The 22,994-nt window shown below is 41.6% G+C and overlaps 1 protein-coding gene across 1 annotated transcript; it reads left to right on the forward strand.

Annotated features, from left to right (window-relative positions):
* The first annotated feature begins 354 nt into the window (after nt 1-354).
* Nucleotides 355-22,573, forward strand: LOC118510648. Its single transcript, XM_036052763.1, has 6 exons — nt 355-1,312; nt 19,348-19,717; nt 19,800-19,927; nt 19,998-21,025; nt 21,431-21,793; nt 21,862-22,573. The coding sequence occupies exons 1-6, from the start codon at nt 727-729 to the stop codon at nt 22,198-22,200; spliced, it is 2,814 nt and encodes a 937-aa protein (XP_035908656.1). The 5' UTR covers nt 355-726; the 3' UTR covers nt 22,201-22,573.
* Nucleotides 22,574-22,994: the final 421 nt, after the last annotated feature.

A 22,994-nucleotide genomic window follows, 5' to 3' on the forward strand; every position in this document is an offset into this window, starting at 1 on the left:
GCACAATTGCACTTGACAGTCGAATTGTGCTCCAGCTCGTGTCCGTGTCTGTCTCCCTTAATACCCCTTAATTTCCATTCTCTTTCCTTTTCCTGCCCGGCAGAACGGTGGGTCGGGTCGAAAGGTAACTGGCGCGCGCGTTCTTGATCGTACCCCGGGAGGGTTAATCGGCCCGTTTGTTGCGTGCACCCGAGGGGTTACGCGTGTACGCGCATTATTCCGAAAGCCCCGAAAGAAGCCGAAGCTTGAGCCCGAACCAACCCCGAACCGGACCCGAACGGTCTCGTGGCGTTAGGCGCGTTTGCGCAGTTATGCGTAAGCGGACAAATGTACGTACCGCCGTGCGCACTGGCGAACCGTGCACGTCGACAGTTTAGTCGAGACACGAACACGCATCACACAGGATCGAGAAGCGACGGGATCGCGCTATTACCGAGATTACGTGCAAACCGAGCTGTCCGTTTGTGTTTACCCGAGACGACGGTGTGCGGTTGATCGTTAGCAAAAAGGGGGGTCTCATTGCCAGCGGGGCAATGCATTAGCATGCGTGCCTAGATAGTGCTTTCGGTGTGGCCCAGTGCTCTAGATTGCTGTTGTGATGTGGTAAGGCGGCATGTTGTCGGTGAAGTTAGAAAACAAGTGATTTATACAAGGCTTAAAACAAAGCAGCAGGGTTGCGATCTGTTTTGTTTTGAAACTGCATGTGATAGCAAAAGATTAAGAAGCATGATGTCTCCGGAGAGTAATGGAGAGCAGGAGCTCGGTACAGTGTTTCCGGTGAGCCGTGGCAACTGCTCCTCGCCAACGGCCATCAAAAGGATGCGTTTTGCCAGTGTCGATGAGGACGCAAGCCATGGTTCGAGTGTGTCGGATGTGGGGAAAGCGCTAAACTATCATGCCGCCCACAGTGGCGGTGCATGCGCAAAGGATCCCTCGAACAGTGGTGACGCGTTCGAGGACGACGAGTACGATGGGCCGGCAGCGCTCGAGTGTACGGCCGGAAGTGATCGCAGCAGCAGCAGTTGCACGACAGTGATCTATGGTGCTGGTGGCAAGTGCACGGAACCGATCGATAACAATAATAGTCCGCTCAGTGGCAATAACAACAATCGGAACGCTAGCGGTGGCAGTGGGCCGGGTGGCAGTGTTGGGAGTGGTGCCGGTGGCATTGGTACGATCCTGCACAACAATAACAACTCGATCACGACCCGGTTGGGTGAGATGGAGGAGGCGAAGCTGATCGAGTTTAGCAAGTTTTTCGCGGACAGTGAGAAGGACGAAAATATGGCAACGATACTGGAGCTGCTGCATGGTGAGTGTAGTTTCAAGTTACAGTGTTTTACATAGAGCATGTGTTTGGAAAATCTGCAAAGTTTCGATGGAAAAGTGTCTGAAAAATTTGTTGCCAATATTCTAGTTCCAAGCCCGTTAGGGCCGATGTTGTGTGATATGCAGATATATTGGAAAAGGTGGTTGAGCAGGCGTGCCAAATGATTTAATTAGTCTAAATTGCAGTTTAAAAAAGAGTTTTGGTTTAAAGAATTAATCTATAACCTTTGAAAAGAAGGTCTTTTTTATTCTAATCTTAACGATGTCCTACGTTGCATACATTCAGGCGCTTGAATTAGGTTGGAAAAATAAACGTCCATGAATATTTTAGGATTTTTCGAACTGCATAAGTTTATTGTACTGTTCAGTGGTGGCAATAATCTTACTTGTGACTTGTGAGACTTCGTGGGACTGTTGAAGGAATTTTGAATCTCACTTAGGACTGACTATCCGGTCCGGAATTCCTATGGCTGATGTATCTTATTATGATTCAATAAGGTAATAAAACAATAGTCAGTTACGGCAAGGACTTTTAGGAATGCAAATGCCCAAAAAACGAGAGATCTAACATAAGCTCAACGCTTAAGTGCACGGTCTTTATACCGTTTTACGGATCTTAAAATAGAAGACTGTTATAACTTTTGTTTAGCAGTGTATTAACTCGAACGACACGTAATAAGACGTTTGACCTTATTAAGGCTTTTAGCATAAGACATTTATCATTCGATCATGGCATTTTTCTTAGTATTTTTGACAGCTAGAAGAACTCATTTTATGAAGTGTTAAGCTAGACGAGCAAAAAGAAAGACTAAAACTAGTCTAGCAATGATTAGATAAGGAATGCTCGCTGCAGGGAAACAAAAAAATAAACACCACATTTTTAAAGCAATTACCCTTAACAAAAACTAAAATCAACATTCGCTTAAAAGTACACATTTTGTCACCAAAAACCAACCGTCTGATAAAAAAAATTCCAACTGCTCCCCAAAACGAGCCTTAATTTGCCGGTCTAAAGTGACCAACCTTGAGATGCGTTCGCATCTCCCTTTCAACTGTTTCATTCCGGTGATCGTAAATTTAATTCTCACTCTTCATCATCGTCATCATCGTCGTCGTCAACATCAACGCACGCAGCAAACCTTCCCGTCCCCTCAATTCTAGCTTCCTCACCCATACGCCCTGTGATTCGTTGCGTTTGACGTTGCTTGCTCTGATTCTCTGACACACCGCGTCTTACCGCGTCAAAGTTTCCTTGGCTCATTCTGCGCCTTCCCGTCCGTTGTAGTCGAGCGTATTAAGCATATTCAAAAGACGCATTAACTCGCGGCTTCCTTTTCGGTCACTTGAGCTCGAATAAAACGGCCAACAATATATAATAAAAGCACACACTTGTTTTTCGCAATAAAGAAACGGCAACATAACGAGGGCAGCGATTAGAGGACTGGCGAAGGAAAAAAGGGAGCGAAGGAGCTTAAGATTTACCCGAAGAGAGAGAAAAAAAAACTCCTCGAAGTGCTTAGGCATGAAATATAATTAATTTCCGAGCGCATTAGAGGCATCCTAGAGCCAGGAGGCTTTTCGGGCGCGTGAGGCTCTCTCGAGAGGCTCGAAATTCGATAGGTGAAATGAAGAATCGCCTAAAGCGATCTTCCCCCGGTATCAACGATCAAATAATGAATTTTGATGAGTGATCGAGAGCACATGGTGAAAAAGGGAAGGAAGAAACACTCGGTGGATAAATTAATTTCCAAATTGATTTTCATAAAAGTGATCTATCGCGATGTTCGAGTGGCATGTTTCTATTTCCAACGCCTTAAAAACTGGGAATTGATATTGAGCTTCCAAGCAGTCCAAGATTCAGAGATCGCGCAAACTTTCTTCCGTCTGGGCGATCAAAGATTGGCTAACACGATCGCGTGTGTCATTTATTGCTTCTTCTTTTCAAGTTGATTCAGGCCAGAAAAATCAACATGATAGCTCCAATTTGGGGTGGCGAAACATACGGCTGACCAACCCCAAAGCAAGCCTTCGCAGCAAGTTCGTGCGTTAGCTAATGCTTTTCTATGCTTCCTTTTACGGCGTGCCGTAAGTTTCCAGTGTCCACTTGTTTTCTCTATTTTATCCCAAAACTGAAGGATCTCGGCTGGAGTCGAATTTCAACCCCGAACCTGGGAATCGGAATGGAACCGTACAGGGAAGAGCCAATTCCCGTGACACTGCAACCTCGTGTTTTCTTTCGGGGGGTTTTTTTTTGACTCATATTGGATAAATTCCAGCCGGCTCAGAGCGGGTGAGGGCACTGGCAATAGTTCAAAAGCATATAATAACATACACAGATACGAATGCAGGGACCACGGTAAGGTAGACGAAGAGGTGAGCGAGAAATTTGACATCAAGTGTCGATGATAGATTGATTCAAGAGCGGACGCCCGAAATAAGAAATAAAGATGTGAAAAGAGAGTTCGAGCGGTAAAAAGACTCGAAACAAACCGCGAAAGTGGTGAAGAACAAAACGGACGGGCCCGATGATCCTTGCTACGGACCGGGGATCGAGCAGATAAAACGCTTTTTTGTTTGCGATCGTTCGGGCATGCTTGTTGAGCGTGCTTTTTGAACCCTTTTCTCGGGAGTGTGTGGGGGATGGGGGGAGGGGTTTCTTCGTTGAACAACACAACAAGAAAGAGTTTAATATCTTGTCCCGAACAAATGGAATGGATGAACGATTGGGAAATGTGTACTCATCGAAACAGATTTGATACCCGAGGAGCCACACGGGTAGGAAAAGCTAGTGGTGAGAAATAGTTCGTACCAGGGATTTGTGGGATTGATCGGGATTAGGTGAGGGAAAAGAAAAGGGGAAAAGAAGGGAAACAGATTAAAGTGAATAAATGATACGGAATTCTTGCTTTGGTATGAATTTGAATTCCATCTGAGAAGTCATAGGACGGGTTAGGAACTGTGCAAAAATGAGATAGGAAAAAAGAGAAGTAAATGGAAGGAGAAAACAATGTTTAAATTGACTTTTTTTATTTCGTTGTTTTTGCTGAAGCTTTATTTGAACTCTTGTTTTGTTTCATTATAATTGTTTATATGTTATATTTTAAGCAATTATCCTCGTTTTTTTTACGCTCTTTTTTATTTATTTTTCTTTAAATACGTTTTTGTAATGTTTCTATATTCTTTAATTTCTTTGCTTTTGTATATATTTTAAAGTAAGTGTTTATAGTATTTTGAATTTTCAATACTCTTCTAATAATTTAAAAGATTCTCAAATCAGTTTTGTACCGTTTTATTAATTTATTTATGTTTTTTAATTTCCAATTTATGTAAGTTTTAATATCTTTTTAAACATTTGTCGGTAATTAAATACAGATAATTCGCATAATTAGCCCTTTTATTTACAATTCAGTTTTGTTTCGGATGTTTTTGCATTTTTATTGAATTTTATTTTCTTAATTTGTTCTTCTTTACTTTCTAATTTTTTTACAACTTTTCGAGTTACTTTGAAATTTTACGCTAACTTTGGATCCCCTTTTCTGTTAATTCATTGTTTACTTTTTATTAGTTTCAATTGTTTCTTTTGTCTTTTTTACTAATGATTAATTCTTTGTTTTTGTTTTATTTTAATTTTCTGTTTCATTCTTTCACGGTTTATGTTCAGCATTCGATAGTCGTTGAAATATTTCTCTTTGCTTCTCTTAATTTATAGGATATCTGCTTTCTTTCCACTTCGTCGTAATTTTTTATTAGATTATTTGCTATTCTTTTGTGTTATTATTTGTGACAAATAGCAATTAAAAAACTTATTTGCGAATCACAGCAGGAAAAAATCTTTAGTTTTAAATGGTGATTCACGTATCACACATTTGAAGATCACATTCTTGAGATCATCTCAGCATCACGATCAAGATAAGTGCTGATGTGAATTAAATCCGTTCGGTGCAAAATTGTCAACAAATCCGGTGGGTGGATAAGGACACTCAGAAACCCCCACCCCACCGATGTCAATCCTTTCCTCCCTCTTCCAATGACCCCGTCAGCCTGATGACGCCTGTAAAGCTTATATATATTTTTGGGACATTTTGTGTCGCTACACGCTCGACAATCGATTGATCGGTTTTCCTGCAATTTGTTTGCTTGTTCATTCCTCGTGCTTGCCGCTCGATCACCGGGTCAGGTGACTTCGTAACCCGAATTTGGGGGGAGGTGTTGGCGCAGTTGCACCTTGAGAGAAAATTTGTCGTTGTTCTTACCGAAAATAACTGATCGAAGATCACAATTTTAGAAATGGTGAAAGAGAAGGGATTTCTGATCGGGTTGTTTGGCGTGTGCTGGCTTTGGGTGGACGATGGTCATGGTTTTATTCACACGAATTTGGCAACACTTGCGCTATTCGTAAGACGGAGGGGAAAAAACACTTGACTTTGTTTAGTATTGTATCCTTGAAACGTAAATATGCATTAAGGTTGGGGTTTTTTTGCTGTAAGGTTGATTGTTGTGAAGAATTTCAATTCTGTGTCCAATTGTATTTAATAAATGTACTTCATTAAGGGATCACATAACCAAGCGCTTAAAGCAATGATACACTCACCAATGCTACGCACTGATCAGGGGTTAAAGGCCTCCTGGCAGCTGACTCATTGACGGGGAGAAAAGCATATTCACCCCTTATTTTCCTTGTGTGTCATGTTTTTTGTTCACATATCTCCGCTAATCCATGCCCATCCGTGCACGAGATTCAAATCGTACCGGGAATGAATTTACTGCATGAGCTCGCCTCGACCAGCCAGCTCCGTTCGGTCGGTTTTCTGCGAAACAGAGCACAACCGTATCCATTTTTATCAATTCTGTGGTTCATCAAGCAGCTCTCAGATTTTTTTAGCCTTAGCGTACGATGCCGCCCATACGGGAATATAAGGGAAAAACTGTGCTCAATCAATGAAATTAACCTTTTGACCCCAGCTCTATCCCTCTCACCATACCTACCGAATGGCTGTAGACCCGTTTTCCGTCCTCCGAAGTAGGGGTACACGCGAACGACGCAGTACTTAAGCGGTTGGAATTTATCAGCGTGCGAGCGAACGCTGTACGGGGACCGATGTGCGAGATGAATTTTTCCAGCATACCCGCGGAAACCGCAATCAAACCAAATTAGTCACAATAAACCAATAAAAGCATCGGCGAAGCACCACAGTGTAGTGGCCGAGGCAAACAAACAAACAAGGGCAAAAAAAGCAGAAGAAGTAAGCATCAACCCGCGGTTCCACTTTTTATTGGCTTTTTGTGGTATGCGTGTGTGTGCCACAGTACCCCCCCACCCTCCCACCCTGCTTGGGTTTTTCACATCGCAATGGAAAGGGAAAGCAAATCAAAGCGAATCAAATGCGTGTGCGGCAGTGGACAATTCCGCGGTTCAAAGTGTGACACGAAGCATTTGGCGTGTGCGTTGTGTGGATTGTTGGAGGCGGTAAGGCGAAGAAGGGGTCGGGTCGAATGTCTGTTTCTCCTATGCCGACAACAGCTACAATAAACGGCAACTATTGTCACTTCCGCTCTGTGCTCGTCGCGTGAGGCATTTTTTCAAGTGTGAAAGTATTACGCATTAGCATTTTTAAGCATAAGATGTAAGTGTCTGTGTTTGGTGGTGGTGATTGAAAGGTGCGAAATTAAAAAAAAATGCTGCTGCATATAAAAGTTTGTATAAATCGTTCAGTGCGCCTATAATGCGAGGAAATGTGTCAGTGAAAGATTAAGCAAAGATAAAAGAAATCGTCTTATGACGCCTGGATTTATGCAATCATGCCGTCGATTCCTTTTATAAGTAAAACTTTTTTTTGATGATTTTCGTCCCTTAGTTTATTGACGTACTCAGATATCGCGAACGCTTCAATTAGTGACTCAAGGAATTTTAAAGATATTGCATACCTTCAGGCGCTAAGCTTATACTTCGTCCAACTGTTCCGGCTTCCATGATTTTACAGTATCCGTAGCTTTGTCAGCTCTGTACGTGCAGACAGCATACTTTATCAAGAAAATTAAAAAAATCATCGAATTTTTTTATTTTAATTCGGTAATTAATCGATTCAGTATTATTCAGTAATTATTCAGTAGATAAATTATGAACAGACAACCTAACCGTGAATATATTTAATGTCGATCTAATACTGCGATCACATCATAAATTTATAAAGGTTAAGATAACCAAAAATTCTACTGAAGTCATCATAGACCTCAATATCTCACCGAGATTATGTAGTTTTATAGGACCAACAATAAACTAAACACTATCCCTTAACACACAATAGACAGTAAGTAAATTATTCTAAAATCGAAGATTGCATACTTGCAGGGTTTTCGAGCTCAGGTCTCAGACTAGAAAAATGCTTCTAATCAGATTGAAGTTTCTGTTTTGCTCGCTTTAATGAGACTTTTTTTTAACAAATATTAAATATTTACTAATTTTTTAACCCCTGGTAGATATGCAACGCATTTTACAGCATGAGCCTAATGGGTTACAAATGTAAATATTCATCGAAATCGCAAACAAAGACGTTAACAGTGCATTTAAATCATCAGACTAGTCGAAGAACGATACAATGAGCATGATTCACAGTAAACCTTTATTAATGCCTGTTTGATCATCAGCATGTATCAATACAATGATTTCCCCTTCGCTTGCTCCCCAACTATCTAATGGCCCCCCGTCTGGTTTCCCGCTCATATGGCTGTGTTCTACTTCGTTCATAAAACTATGTTCTTTCTCCCTCCCATCACCAACCCATCTCCAACGACGACGATGATGTCACTGAGCTTAAGTGAATTCACTTGAAGACTCACTTCCTGTCCTGGGGTCGGGTCGGTTGGCGCTTAATCGATAGCAGGAACCACTTCTTACTTCATTCTTCCAGCAAAAATGTTTAATATTCTACCCAGTTCGTCACACGCACAAATGCATCACTGGAAGCTTTTTTCACCAGAAACCCCCCTCCCCCCAACAAAAAGATGAGAAATGCAACAGAAACGTTTGAATTCTCTCTTGTTTTTTTTTCTTCAATTCCATGCCAGAAAATCCCGTTTCCGTTCCATTTTTAGGCTGTCGGGAGTCTATTGTTTTGGGTTTTGCGGGCGATTGAAAATCTCCCGGCGCTTTATCCGGTAGAATGAGCAATGATTTTGCTTTTCATAGGTCTTGCATTCGTCGAAGTATATTTCATTTGCGTATGACAGAAAGAAAGTATGTTCATGAATGTTTATGGCAAGAAGTAAATTTGTCACCAATGGTAAGGTTCTCAGTGACGCATAAAATAGTATCACTCTTAATTAGCCTTCCCGGTACATAATTCAATCAAACTTAATAAAGACCAATGCTCTTGTTGGTACACTCGTTCACATACTGCCCTGAGTTCCAGCGGGGCTGGGCCGTTGCATTTACGAGCAGGAAATATGAGCCCTCGTTGATGCTTTCTTTGGAAATCAAAACACACTCTTTGTGTGTTTATCTTCCAAGGCTCGAACCGGCCCAGTAAGACGGAAGAAGAGAGAGAGAGAGCGGGCACAGCAACATTGAAGCATCGCTCCATCGTCTTCGTCTTTGGGAATCAACACGGACCGGTCAATGGTCCTTATGCTGGTGGGTTAAGCTTCCTGGGGTTCGGGTGAGCGTTGCAATTTTTATCGTTTCCATCCCGGTGCCATCGTTTTTCCCCACGACCTCTCTACGAAGAGTTGGTAAGATTTTGCTGGCGTTGGCTCTTTCGTTTGGGTTGAGCGCTTTCAGGCAGTAAGAATATATGGAGCACAGCAAGTCACTTGATGCAATGCCAATGAGCATATGTGAATTGGACGACGAATGAGGAAAGAAACATAAGTTCCTTTCGCATGGAAGGCAATAAGCACTTCTTTTGGGGCACGTTTGAACTTGTGTGGGAGACCACACAGTTGAGTAAATATTGTTTCTTGAACATATTTGTGCACACATAATCAAAGTGTAATTTGCAGATCAAGTTCTGGTTGAAGTGTGTAGCAGTTGTTGGGCTGTTTAATTTGTATCAAATGTGAAATGGTAAGAAGAGATGTGAAAATTATATAATTTTTATTTAAATACAGTTATTGTCTCTTTTTATTATCATGTGTTTCTTTGCATTTTTGTTAAGAAATTTAGTTTTTTCTTCAAAAAGCTCTTTTTTATCATTTTCCCTTTTATGTTTATCCATTTATCTTGTCAGTTTACGTACGTGTTGTCATTTGTTATTTTGATCTTATATTATTTTTTTATTTTAACATAAATTATTGTCATAAGATTTGCACTGTTTTCTTTTATTTTTCAATTTATTATTATTGTTTTACCTGATTTAAAAGATTTTCCTTTATTTTTCATACTTTGTTTTGTTTTGTTTTCGTTTATTTTGTCCTTTATCATTTATAGCATTGGTCTGCATTTTTAATAAATTTCTTATATTTGATTTCCGTTCAAATGATAGTGGTTGGGCATCGTACTTAATGAGATATGTGAAGTGTTTTTGTTATCAGATTTATGTAATTGTTTACTTAGTTTTAAGTTAGGTTTACTTTTTTACTTCTTTTGTTATTTTCACTTTATGTTCTTTTTTCAATTGACTGATACATCGGTTGGTTGTTTACTCTTTTCTTTGACATAAACTTATTTTGTTTTTTGTTTTTTTTTTCAATTTATATATTCATCTTCTTCTTACCGCTAATCTTGAAGAATGAATAAGTTTGTTTCAGTTTTTATTCTGACTATCACATTTTTATTGTGAAGTTGTTACTAAATTCTCTTTAATTTTTTTATTTAGATTTTCTGAACATTTCTTGTCATTTTATGCTTAAAACCAGTTCCCTTAATTTTTTTTTGTTCCATTGTTCTGAAAGAATTGTGATTTTTTCTAGAACAAATATTTTTATATGTTTTGTGTTTGAGTTCCATTTCCAAAATTTGTTAGTCTTATTTGGATCTCATACATTTTGCTAATTGTTTCATTACTTTTAATCCTGTTTGGTTAGTGAAAGCAGATGAAACGGACCCAATGAATGTCCAATTGGTTGTAAAAATGTATAACGGTCACTCCCGCCGTATGATACGAATATTAGCACCCATTTGTTTCCTTGCACTCTAGGATCGAGCTCGAAATCGATCACACAAAAAGTCAATAAATAAATTCGGTACGATCGTAAATCGTACCCCCCCTCCCCCCCGAGCCATATTCGTTCTGTATCTGTACCCCAAATAAAAATGTCCGTCATGTTTGTCCGTCGGCATCGAACGCAAATAAGTAGATTATGCGGAAGCTTTTAAGACGCTTCTATATTGACCTCCTCTCCGCAAGGCTCAACACCCGTAGACCGCCACGGGTCACCACCTCTGTAATGAACGGGGGTTTTAACATCCCTTTTACCCCATAGCCGCGCCAGAGGTCACGCCGTATGCTAGCGTTAGAGGCAGCTTCAAAAATTGACTCCAGACTTGTGGCGATCGGTTGACGCCCGGTCTGAAAGGCGAACCGGCGGAAAAAAAAACCGGTCGCCACCGTACATACCGTCGTTGTGGAGGAATGTTTTTAAGCCACCGTATCATTACGCCAAATGAAAGACTCCCTGGCTCGTAAGGCTGGCTCGCGGAGCCTAATGGAGCACGGTTAAAAACTTCTAGCGCGAAAGCGCCGCAAAATTTGCTCCACCTGAACAATTAGGGCACCCCACGATTTGGAAGGTATTGCCGAAAATGGAGCAAAACGGTGAAAAAAAAATGAAGAGGAACGTTTTTAAAATATATGCTCCCGGGTACACGGGGTCGGTTATTTTTTTGTTGCTTCTTCTCGAGAATAAATGATCAGTTTTCGAGCGAAAAAGAGTTGGTTTCCGAGATGGTGGTTTTGTGGTTGTAGGTTTTTCCCCCTCGTCCGAACGGGCTCATCGGTGGGATGTGTCTCGTGAGCTTTGTGTGCCGTCCTTTTTGGCAAGTCACTTTTTTTCTTTACCCTGCTCGCGCCTAGGACACCTAGACGAGATGGAAGTGAAACGTGGCGAAAGCAACACAAGAATGGACAGGAATGGGAGCGAAAGCTTGCCGTCGATCCGACCCGACTGACTGACCGGGCAAATCAATTTGAACTAGTTTAATGCGTTCGATAAATCAATCAAGCCGTGGAGAAATATAATAATTTCGGTAAATAATTTCATACATAATTTGTTGACGTCACGGTGTGCTCGTTCGAATGGCTTTTAAGTGTGATGGTTCGGGGTATTTTGGAGCGTTTTGAAACCATCGCTAGCCCGGTACTTATCCCCATGTTTTTTTTCTTTTCTTAGCGGTGTTTGGCGGTTTTTGGTGTAGTTTTTTGTTCTTTTGAGTTCAAAGTTTTGTCTCTCTCACTCTGCGTGACTCCGACTGCTTTCTTTTACGAGTTCCATGTTTGCTTGAAAAGACTCTTTTCCAGCTAATGGACTTCTGCTTGTTGAAGAACCTAAGAAAAGATCACGATCTACAAGGCTTTGCAGAAGCTTATGTGTCTGTAGCCTTTTTTTGTTTGGTAAAGGAAGGACATAATAAGATATCAGCGCCAGTTCATTTTGGAGTCCGATCACACATTATTTCCCAGTTGAGCTAGCAGTGTTAGAATTTTTTCTGAACTCTGCACATGATGAGGCGGACAATATGCAGGTAGAATTGAACTTTGTCGAATTTTATCGTCACTGCCCAAAATGAACTCGACAGGAAACTGACATAGTTCTGCCCAGAATTACCTCTGGCCAGTGTTGTCTTCCTCTTCTTGAGTGAAGAAGGCTGTTAGGTCATGCCAGCCATTTCTGGCTTTAATCTAGTATTAATAACACGTAGCTGAATAGTCAGTCCTCACTACGGGGGGAACGGTCCAGTTGGGATTTGAACCCCAGTCCTGCCTGACACAGTTGTTGCCTCAACAATTGTTCTTTCTTATAAAGCAATGTTAGTTGTGCAGAGATATTTGAAAAGCAACAATTAAATTAAATCGCAGTTACTTTTCGAAGAAACCTAGGTTCGTGATTATAAGATACATCCCGGAAGTGATACTTGTCAATATCCTTTAAAAACTTTCAAATTTTGACCCATAAAATTGAATATAATTTGTTAGTTTTCCCATTAAATTCCCTTAAGTTTCAGAACAAGCTTATTGAAATTGAACGTTGCAATTATAATATCAACTTAGAACGTTGTCTTAAATTCTGAACGGTCTTGTATAATCTTCTGTCACTTTCGTTCTACCTTGCGATGGCGTTGTCTAAACTCTTGTTTTTCTTGTGCTATCATCTGAACTTCCCTGGATGTATGGCTGAGGCCTAACGACTTTGATATATTTCAGGTTTCAGTTAAAACTTCGTACAAATACCGTATGATTGTCATTCGTGCTAAATACGTTTATACATTTTTGTTGATTACTTGTTGAGTGTTATACCTCGAGCGGCTACGCTGACTTTGTAAAAATGTAAGCTGCTATTGCGATATCATCTGGAACGATGACTTCAATGTGATAGCATACACAAATCAACTAAAGATGATTTCGTAACGTAGCGCTACCGTTGCCCAAATTGTTGCTATTATTGATTTCACAAATCTGAAACTGCTTTAAAATTCCAAATAAAAAAAAATGAGGGAAGCAAACTTAATAAACTCTTCATTAAATTTGTAACAAAAACATTAAATTAAATTGCAATTCAAACACATTTTCCACTTTCGATTGAAATATCCGATCGATCGATCCGGTCGATCGTTTGATCTAATAAAGCCCGCAAAGTAGCAATAGGAAGGTGCGCAGATTAACAGCCAAATAATAGTAATAATGCATTCGTGTGTGTGTGTGTGTGTACCGGGCACGCGCTCAACTAACAACTACATTTCGGCCACTCCGGTCTCGCCCTTCGCATGCCTTTTAAGCGATGGCCTTTCCGAGATAACCATCGCTTAATTCGGACCCGTTTCGGACCTTATTTCTCTTCCGCCCAAAGGCCTTGTTTTCCTTTCCACGGTCCCTAGGGTGATTCTATTTCTTCCACCCCGACCCGGCTAGGTCATGTATGTATTTTACTTTTCGCGCGTGTCTTTTATTTTCTCGCAACCGCTTTTTTACTCATATCAGCGTATTTGCGTCCATTTTTGCGTCCTTTACCAATACGGCGGAGCAAAATAACTTGTTACTTTCCGAATATGTTGCTGCTGATGTGTGTGATGTGATTTCTTCCCCCCAACCCAATGATTTGTTGTTCACTTTTTATTTATCTGATTGCTTGAAGCCTTTGTTCGGCTGTTCGGCTAATCTCTGTGCAGCACTCGCTGTTCAACAACTGGCCAGGCAGGTTTTTTAGGCTAATTTTGCGTTTCCTTGCTTCATGTAACGTTCCTGCTTTGCGGCTGGGATTGTCTATCCTTATTTGAGGCCAAAAAATGTACCTCATTGTGTCCAGTTTTTCTACTCCGCAATCGGGTCCGGTCTATTTTAGGATATTTAAATCGGTCACCTTCGGACGCAAATGATTGAGATAGAGGTGTTGCTGCGTTTAGCCGGCTTTTTTTTACTTGCTTCTTGCGTTTGCTCGGCCGTTGTTGTGCTTCCACTTTGTGCTCGAGTGTTACTTCTAATCGATATTGATTTATAGATTGAATGTCAGTTGCGCCAGGAGAAGAGAAGGGCAGCAGGGGAAATATTAAGACAAATGTTGCTCGAATGCCGTTGCTTAGCACAAGCGCTTAGCGGGCTTTATTTTATTTGCGCATTTCGAATTGATTTATTCTAATCCTTTGGTTGCGAAGCGAATTTGGATTGAGCAAAAGAATAGCAAAATATGACCAAAACTTAGAAGGAATTATTTTGTCGATTTATTTGTTTTATGAAAGTAACATTGTTTGACTCATAAAAGGCTGATAATTAACGTTAAAACTAAAGGACATAAAAAGACAATTTTAAATACTTTTAAAAGTCATAAAAATATCAAAATATGACAATAAATAACAGAAAAGTTGTTTGATAGAAAAGAAAGTTTCTCTCAACAAAAAAAAAGATAAATAATCTAAAACAAAAGAAATAAAGACAACATTATAGAGAAAATGAACAGAAAACAGCCAAAATAAAGTTGAAAAACATTGCTGAGCAATTTTAGAGTTGGAAATGTTTGTTTTTCATGTAAAAACTAGTAAATGAAACATAATAAAACGTAAAATGAGGAAAATGTTAAGGAAAAGGTTAAATCAAAAACGAAATTGAAAAGTTGTTAATCTCTACCTCTAAACTATGAAAACTGTAAAAAACATAAAAAGGAGAAATATTTAAAATTCAAGCATATTCTTCTGCAGGTCTTAGACAAGAATGTCTTTCCCGATCGTTTCCGTTGATCAAAGCGCGGTGTAAATTGATGTGGCTCAATGCCGGTACTAAATGACTCATAAAACTATCCCGAAATGCTTCCCGGTTCATTTGTTTCCTCTAAATTCATTCCAACAGAACAGAGCAGAAGAGAATAACAACCATCATAACCAAATCATAAACGAAACATCATTGAAGCGATAAACTTCGGGAAGGAAAGAATCTCCAACAGATTCTGATCAGAAGAAGTCAGACAGAAGAGGAACGAAACAAAACTTCAGAAACCGTGATACGGGAGCAAACTGTTGCAACTGAAGATAACACACGGATGGACGAGAACAAAAAAAAATACGAAAGATACACCAAACGCAACGAAAACAATGAGTTGTGATTGATGTTAAAGAAAAACACATTTCTCGAAACATGGTTTGCGTTTCGTACTATGTGAGTGGTTGGCTTCATTTTTATTTCTCCCTGAGTTATTCACTCTTTCGGGCTGGGTTTTTTTTTCATTCCTTCTTCTACCTTTAAATTTCTTGATCCCGAGTTTCGAGATCACCACACGTAGTACGCATCCAAGCCTCTTTGCACCTATTGCCCTTTTTTCTTTCATATTTTCATCGGACTTTCTCGACGTTGGACATCATCGTTTTAAAAGCAGTCTATCAATCGCTTTTGTGATCGGCATCACCATCGGCTTGCCACTGAATATTAGATTAAAGGGGAAGCAACGGAGAAAAAAAAAACGTTTCTTTTCACCGAAAATTCAAATCAAGCCGGTAGAACTGGAAGAACCAAGGCGTTGTAGAGTGCCCGAATGTCGATCGGGCGGTTTCTTGGAGGAGCATGTGAATGGGGTAGAATGAAAGCATTAAGGTGTATGATGATGAGGTCAATTGTGCTTGGGTTTAATGGAGTGATGGCGGTGTTTGCTTCCCTTGTTTGTTGGGGTGCGGGATGATAATTTGCTCCTATGCGAGATAGTCTTACTTTCTCCCTGGGTGTTTGGGTATTCTGAAGGGATTTTTGGGTAGGAAAGGTGCAAATTGAGCTAGTTTAATGTTTAGCTATCATCTGTTTGGTTGGTCAAAGTTAAAGGATGATTTCATGAAAATATTGACTTTATACTATCTGAGATTGAGTTTATTATCCTCTCTTGAATTGCTCCCGAACCAAGGAAATTTTATCACAGAACGGCGCCAGTCTTCACACGGCAGGACCGGGTTTCAAATCCAACCGCCTCCCGCTCGACGCTCGACTGAATGCTTAACCACGAGTAAAATCGCAAAGCCAGAAAAGGCAGGCCGGGTTCTTTCGAGGTCGTAGCGCCAAGGAAGAAGAAAGAATATTGTTTGGTATTCTTCACGAGACATGTCCAGCACACAATATTCTTGATAGTTTAATAAGAGCAATGCATCTTCTCCAACTGCTTTTCTTCGGGTTTTGTATCTAATATCCTTTAAGATATCTTTATTTGAACGTTAACGATTTAACTGTGGCCTCGTTCAAGAAATCTCGTCCAAGAATCTTTTAAAGGTTTCATAGTGGAAAAGGTTTTTAATAAATTGGCAAAGTTAATTTTACCAGCGCTCCTATTCTAATGTGAATAAAATAATCATCCACATTAGACTTACTTCAATCCTCCAATTGCCAGGGCTTCGAGGACTCCAAGTTGAACCTCGTCTTATCAATCAGTACTCATAAGTGTTCGAGCCTTTTCTTGTTCCAATAGAGATCTGAAGATATTTAGAAGAGCTCCAGATTGGTAAACTCTTTCTCATTTTTCGACACTAGAACTGCTAGAGATCTAGACCAATCATTGATGGCTTCTCTGACTTGCTAGTCACTCCCATTGATATTGATAGTTCGTATTATCAGATTTTTCGTTTATTGGCTTATGACGCACAGGAAGACTTTTATCTTTTCTTAGTTAAACCAAATCTTCTAATTTCACCCTCATCCAATAGAGCAGCAAAAAAGCACCCATGTCTATTATTAAAACTGAGAACGGAATAATGGAAAGCTCCAACACCCGAGAACTTAGATGGAAGAGAAGGCTCTGGCAAACCATCCAGTTGGACCTTTCCAGTGCTGTCGGTGAAGATGGTACATAGGCACCCGCCGCTACCATTAGCGTATTTCTAAACACATAATTTATCATCAAAATTGTACACAACCGTGGACCAAAAGGCCTGCGATTGGATACCAGAAGGGAGCATCGTTTTGCTCGAGAGCTCCATTTTTAGAATATCGACCTGAAAGCCAAATAAGGCATTCAGCAAGATTCGCTCATACACACGGCTTCTTCTTCACACGGCTTGATGTTTTTTGGGGTTTCCTTGAGTTTACAAAAGCATAATTGATCTAGTTGTGCGACTATGTTAGGATTATCGAGGGTTAAAATTAGACCACTTTCAACTCAATGTCGCCCAATCAATCACACGCACTCCATACCTTTCCGAAATGGTTTAGCCTTAAACGTATCCCACCTGACCGAACTGTCCGAGTCCATGTTGGGTTTGATACGCCAATAAATTAGCGTGCATTTGCGAGGCCTGGAAATGACAAATGGGCTGCCTAAAACCAAGAAGACATTCTTATATCCTTGTCCTAATCAACCAGTGCCACCAGTTGCCGTTTCAGCCTATTCTTCCCGGCGCTGCTCACTCCTTTTGCCAATAATATGTCAGAGAGTAGATTCGCTTGGAAGTGGCCTTTCCTTCTGTTGCTTCCATCTCGTCAAACGCAACCAATTGACAGCAGAAGCGAGAACCGATTTCGAAAACTTCGATCAAAAAACGTCCAAATCAAGTCTGGGCGTTCGGTACTCAGCTTTTTGCATCCAACTCGGCCAATGGAGCTCAAAGGAAGGAAAAAATATGTTTAAATTAAAACCTTCAAGACTTGAACTTGGGAGGCCTCGAAAAAAAAAGTTTGATCATCGGGCAAAAGAAATCAAGAAATGAGGATATGCTTTATTCAAGCTTTACTTTATCGCCCATTTTGGAGATTATGAAGGCATTCGCCAAAACCTGCCAGCCCAAGATCTAGGGAGCCCTAGAAAAATGGAGAACGGATGGAGCATAGAAGTATCGGTTGAATTAAAATAAATCAACCGGAATGCGTGTCAGCTCGGTGTGTGTGTGCCCGGAGTTACCCAGCAGGACAGGGCGCAGCGAGGTTGAGGAGGTGGCGTGTAAAGAAGGGGCCGTTTTTGCGAGCAAGGAATTTTGTCAGAAATTCTGACATACCATTAGCATTGATTTCCTTCACGTGTATATATATTCATCAAAATACTGGTTTTTGGACGAAATTTAGTTTTAGCTCTTGTCGATCAGTTGGCGATCAGTCCAACCATAGGCTCGAGATCATGGTTAATGCTGCCAGCCAGGGTGCGTTGTTTTTTTTTCTCTTTGCTCTCCCGCTCGTTATTAAGAGGTTCGTTTTGCTGCTGGGTTCAGTTTAGTGTTTTTAGATCCCTGGAATATGTATGTAGATAGTTGTGCTTTTTTTTTGGTTTGGATTCGTACGCCTTTCGTCCTTCACGGACAAGTCTTGGCATGACTTGGCTAAAGTTGGGCTTTGCCGCTCCGCACGAGCACCGACATTGTTAGCCGCACAAATTGTGGACTGGACTGTGTGTGTGTGCGCGTGCGAGATGATGATTAAACGTAACAAAAAAAGAAAAGAAATCGGGTTGTTGGAGATTGAAGAGAATAATACCCCCCCAAAAATAGACACAAAGTGAGAGCAAATGCAACATATAAACGTCAAAAAACAAAACAAAATCGAAATATGTGGACTTGAAATCGAATCGAAGATCAACACCGACCAGGAACAAGCGTCCAAAAGAAACAAAGCGATAGAAAATGATTGAGAGCTGAGTGAAAGAAAGAGAGAAGCTGAGAAGCTCAAAAGAGCGAAAGAGAGAGAAAGAAAAATAATAATCATAACCGGGCATACCGAAAATACCTTCAATCGGAATATTAACAAGCGTAATCGGCTCAAAACCGGCGCGGCTCAAAACGCGGCTGTGGTTGTTTAATCCACGACGGTGGAGGTGTGTACCAGCGAGCAAGTGGCGTACTTGAGTTGGTTTTTGGTCAATCGACTTTTGGCCGTTTTTGTGTTTCGTTTGCTCAAGAACGGAAGCAATGTCAAGATTCTGATATGCTGATTGCAGGCCCCATTCGTTGTCAGGCAAGTAGGTGTTGGGGTCGAAATAGCTAAAAAGGGCATACTGGTGGGAGGTTGCAAGGTTGTTTGCTAGTTGGGTTTGATGGGTGATAAGAGAGGTGGTGTGAGTGTGTGGTGGTAGGAGGGAAGAATAAGTCGAATTAAGATTAAATGTGTGAAGTAAATCAATTGCTTGTTTAGCGTTATCATGGCGATGCTATAATAATTTCAAACGTTTTTTTTTCAATTTTTATTCGATTATTTTCCTAATTTACTACCATAAAATTGATGTAAAAACATGGAAGAAATTATTTTTGTGCCAATAAGTTTAAAAACAACGAGCGCCGAGTGGTGTATTCATTCATTCGGGCTACGATCGTTAATGGTGCTATGCGCATTGCATACCTTTCGGCGCATTTTTCAAAATTGGTTTAACTGAAGCGTTTGCCACCAAACTAACCTACTTTTGCGCTCTTGTTCTCTCCCACAGATAACTACGGTTTAATACAGCTCTACTCATCCGGGTACGAGTGTAAACACGATAAATGCCAGTACGAAAACCTGCACGAACATTTCCACTGTCACGACACGTTCTGCCGGGGGAAAGTGCTGTACAAAAAGTACGAAATCATTCGACATCTCAAGTGGCACAAGAAGCGGAAAGAGTCACTTAAGTATGGGTTCTACCGCTTCTCCTCGTCGGACGATTGCAGCATACAGTACGGGGCGTGTCAGCATAATCATAAGCATACGCACTACCACTGTGTGCACGATAACTGTGATAAGGTGTACATTAGCACGAGCGATGTCCAGATGCACGCCAACTACCACCGGAAGCATGAGGCGATCGTCAAGAATGGGTGAGCTTTTATGATGGTGGAGCAGAATGATAGGATGGAGTGTTATGGTTTTTTTCCGTTTTTCTCTCTCCATTCGGTGTAGCTTTCAACGGTTTCGGGCGACGGAAGACTGCAGCACGGATTACTGTATGTTCCGGACGCAACGGACGACACATTTCCACTGTCGGCGGGAGAACTGCAAGTACACCTTCAAGAACAAAGCTGATATGGGTGAGTGAGCGAACGAAAACTATTCTTGAATGTCACAATATTTAACTAATACATGCCCTTTTTATTGCAGAGAAACACAAAACGTACCATCTGAAGGACGAGATGCTGCTGAAGGATGGTTACAAAAAGTTCCTTAAGACGGAAGATTGCACCTACAAGGACTGTAGGTTTTCGCGTGTATGCAATCACATTCACTGTATGCACGAAAACTGTCACTACGTACTGCACTCGAGCGGGCAGCTCTTAAGCCATAAGCGAAAGCACGAGCGAATGGACACGGAGGTAGACTATAGGCGTTATCAGATGGCACGCAATCTGCTTACCAAATTTAACCAAAGTAAGACGGATGAGGGCAGCAAACCGGTTGGCGACGTGACGCCCAGTGTTCCAGAACGATCACCGGCGAGGGAAGAGGAAGTGAGGATATCCCCAGGACAAACGATGAGTCAGGAAGGCACGGTGGCGAAGAATCCTTTCCTCGATCTGCTGGCGGTGATGGCTGAGATCACCTTCCGGACGTTACCGTTGCAGATGATGTATCAGATGCGGTTGCAGCTGTTGCAGCAGATGAGCTACGAGCAGGTCTTTGCACCGGACAATGTAGAGATGCTACGAAACCTAAGCGTGATGGGGAACATTGAAGAGGCTTACCTACATCAGCTGTACGGTGGTAGATTAATGGGAGGACCTTTGGTAGAGGGTCTCAACAACAGCCCGCAGCAACATAGTCCTGTAAGCTATGCGCATGATAAACCACCACCAGCGAAACGGAAATATAAGCCACAGGAAGCGACAGAACAGCTTGAACCTACGGGAGAGTTACCGCTGTATATGAAGAAGGAACCGCTCAGTAGTACACCGCCCCGATCGAAACTACTCTCCAATCCAACGGTAGACTATCGATTGCTTAAGAAGGAAGACTCTACCCCTTCGCAGACAGCAACCTCCTCGAGTGCGATTGAATCCCCGGCGAGTGTAGATCGCGATCGTGCGTTACTGGAGACGGCCAACTTCCTGCAGTTCAGCTCGAGCAAAACGCTCTTCAATCGGAAGCGTGGACGTCCACGGAAGAACCACGTCATGGAGGTGTACAATAACGTGAGTTTCATGTTGCATGTAACCAATTAGTGGGACGGTTCTTCTATTCTAGCAAACTCATGTACAATATCCATTCTTCACTTTCACAACTTCTTCCTCTCTCTCTCTCTCGTTCTATTTTCTTTCTCTCTCTCTCTCTCTCTCTCTGAATGTGTTTCGAATGTCTGTACAGGAGCCAAGGCAGCCTATCCTGTCCCTTCATTAACCAACCGTAGTAGTGCATCTGTGTTTGTTAACCTCTCGATCATCTCACATTATACACACTCACCCTTCTCAAGATCGTACACTGTGATCGTCTTTTAAAACCCGTAACTCAAAAAGGGCATCCTTGATCGCCTCGTGGTACTTCTGGTACGTGAAAGAGAAATAATACACCGAACTCCATTCGTCGGAACTCCGCCACAGGTACAGGATTCACCACAAGCCATCTTTACTAGCTTCAAGCTGGAGAAGAATGATCCCCGGTCTACGGCTACGTCTGAAGTACCAACGGCCACTGTTCCTTCGCCGATGATAGATGCGGAACGGAATGGAGGGCTGGAGGCTGGAGGAAGAGGTCACGGTCCATCCTCTGGATCTGTCACGGGAAAGAATCAAGCTCAGCAGCACTATGTCCCAACTGGGGCTAGCTTTATGGGTTCGAATAGTGGACCAACGTCTCATCTGGGTGGATTTGACTCGGCGGCAATCTTTGGCAACTTTTCTCAGCTGTTGGAGCGTCATATGCGTGAGGTGCCTCAGAACTTGGATTCAGCTCCACCGGAGAAGGTTAATATAGCGTTTCTTGTTCTATAGGATTCAACAAGCATTTCTAATCAAATATCTCTATTTTATAGGCCCGAAACCACCTCAAGTGCGTCGTCTGTCGGAATCTGTTTGAGACGTTTGCGGACATTAAGAATCACGAATGTCGTGGTGATCGTGCTGCACTGGATAAACCTTTGCTTGCGTTTCCACCACCGCTAGCCCATCACACCGGTCAGTCGGCATTGGATTATCGAAGCACCGTCTTTCCCAGTCCCGAGCTGGACGGTGCCGCATCGTCTCGTGTCGCAGTAGTACCTTCACTGTTGACCTCTGTCAGCTCTCAACAAGCGCGAGATTCGGTGTCGCTGGTTAAAACGGCCGGTACCTTCTTTCCCGATGTAAATGCAAACAAGCTCAAGTATGCGTAAGGTGTGACGTTGCGTTGTATGCATGCACGCTGTAAATAGAGGAATGTGAGGAACTGAGTTAACCATAGGTTTTAGAGAAACTCTGCACTGTACTGTGTCATAAAGCGCGAGGTACCAGAGATCCCCAATATCCGGGGCTATAGTCGGCCATAGTCGGGAAAGCTTGAAGTGCTCTCTGTTGCAGTAGAAAACGTAGAAAACGTATTGGTTAAGGTGACGTAGTGTAGATGTTCTCCTTTGACGTGATGTGACTGAAAAAAGTAGAAAAAGACAGGCCATGTGAGTACTATTGCGTGTTGAGTAGTGAAGAAGTATTTTTTTTTTTTTGTGGAGCTAGAGACAATAAATATTTAAAATAGTGAAATCTAAACAACCAAACCAAAATGGAGTCGGGTGTTATATTTTATATGAAGTTTTGTTGGGAAAAATATTCAGAAAATTGGGGAGAAATGCAACATGTCTTAAATATGCGCTGATGTAGCAGATCGGTACAACGTAGGCAACATTCCACAAATTCCTTTTGCCACTGTAAACTTGTACGCCTCAAAATATCGGGTGGCCTTCCGACTTCGTATGCTTCCCAATTCAGCACCGCCCAAAAAAGTCAACCAAGAACGCAATAAAGGCGTACAAAGCTACATGGCTTAGCCGCGCATGCCGGTGCGATAGTCAAATATTTGCATTCCTATCCCAGGGTTAGGATTAGGGGGTGGTAATTCGATGCAGAAGAAAGTGACACCCTTGTACAACGCCCGTCGTTGCCCAAACAGCTGTGTTGCACTGCCGCATGATAA

Source organism: Anopheles stephensi, chromosome 3 (genome assembly GCF_013141755.1).
Source record: "Anopheles stephensi strain Indian chromosome 3, UCI_ANSTEP_V1.0, whole genome shotgun sequence".
NCBI classification, from domain to species: Eukaryota; Metazoa; Arthropoda; class Insecta; order Diptera; family Culicidae; genus Anopheles; species Anopheles stephensi.

Excerpts from the sequence above, each read along its gene's own strand:
- LOC118510648 (XM_036052763.1), top strand. The coding sequence starts at position 727 with ATGATGTCTCCGGAGAGTAATGGAGAGCAGGAGCTCGGTACAGTGTTT. Across the intron at positions 1,313-19,347 it reads GATACTGGAGCTGCTGCATG|ATAACTACGGTTTAATACAG; the intron begins GTGAGTGTAGTT and ends TCTCTCCCACAG. Across the intron at positions 21,794-21,861 it reads ATTCAGCTCCACCGGAGAAG|GCCCGAAACCACCTCAAGTG; the intron begins GTTAATATAGCG and ends TCTATTTTATAG.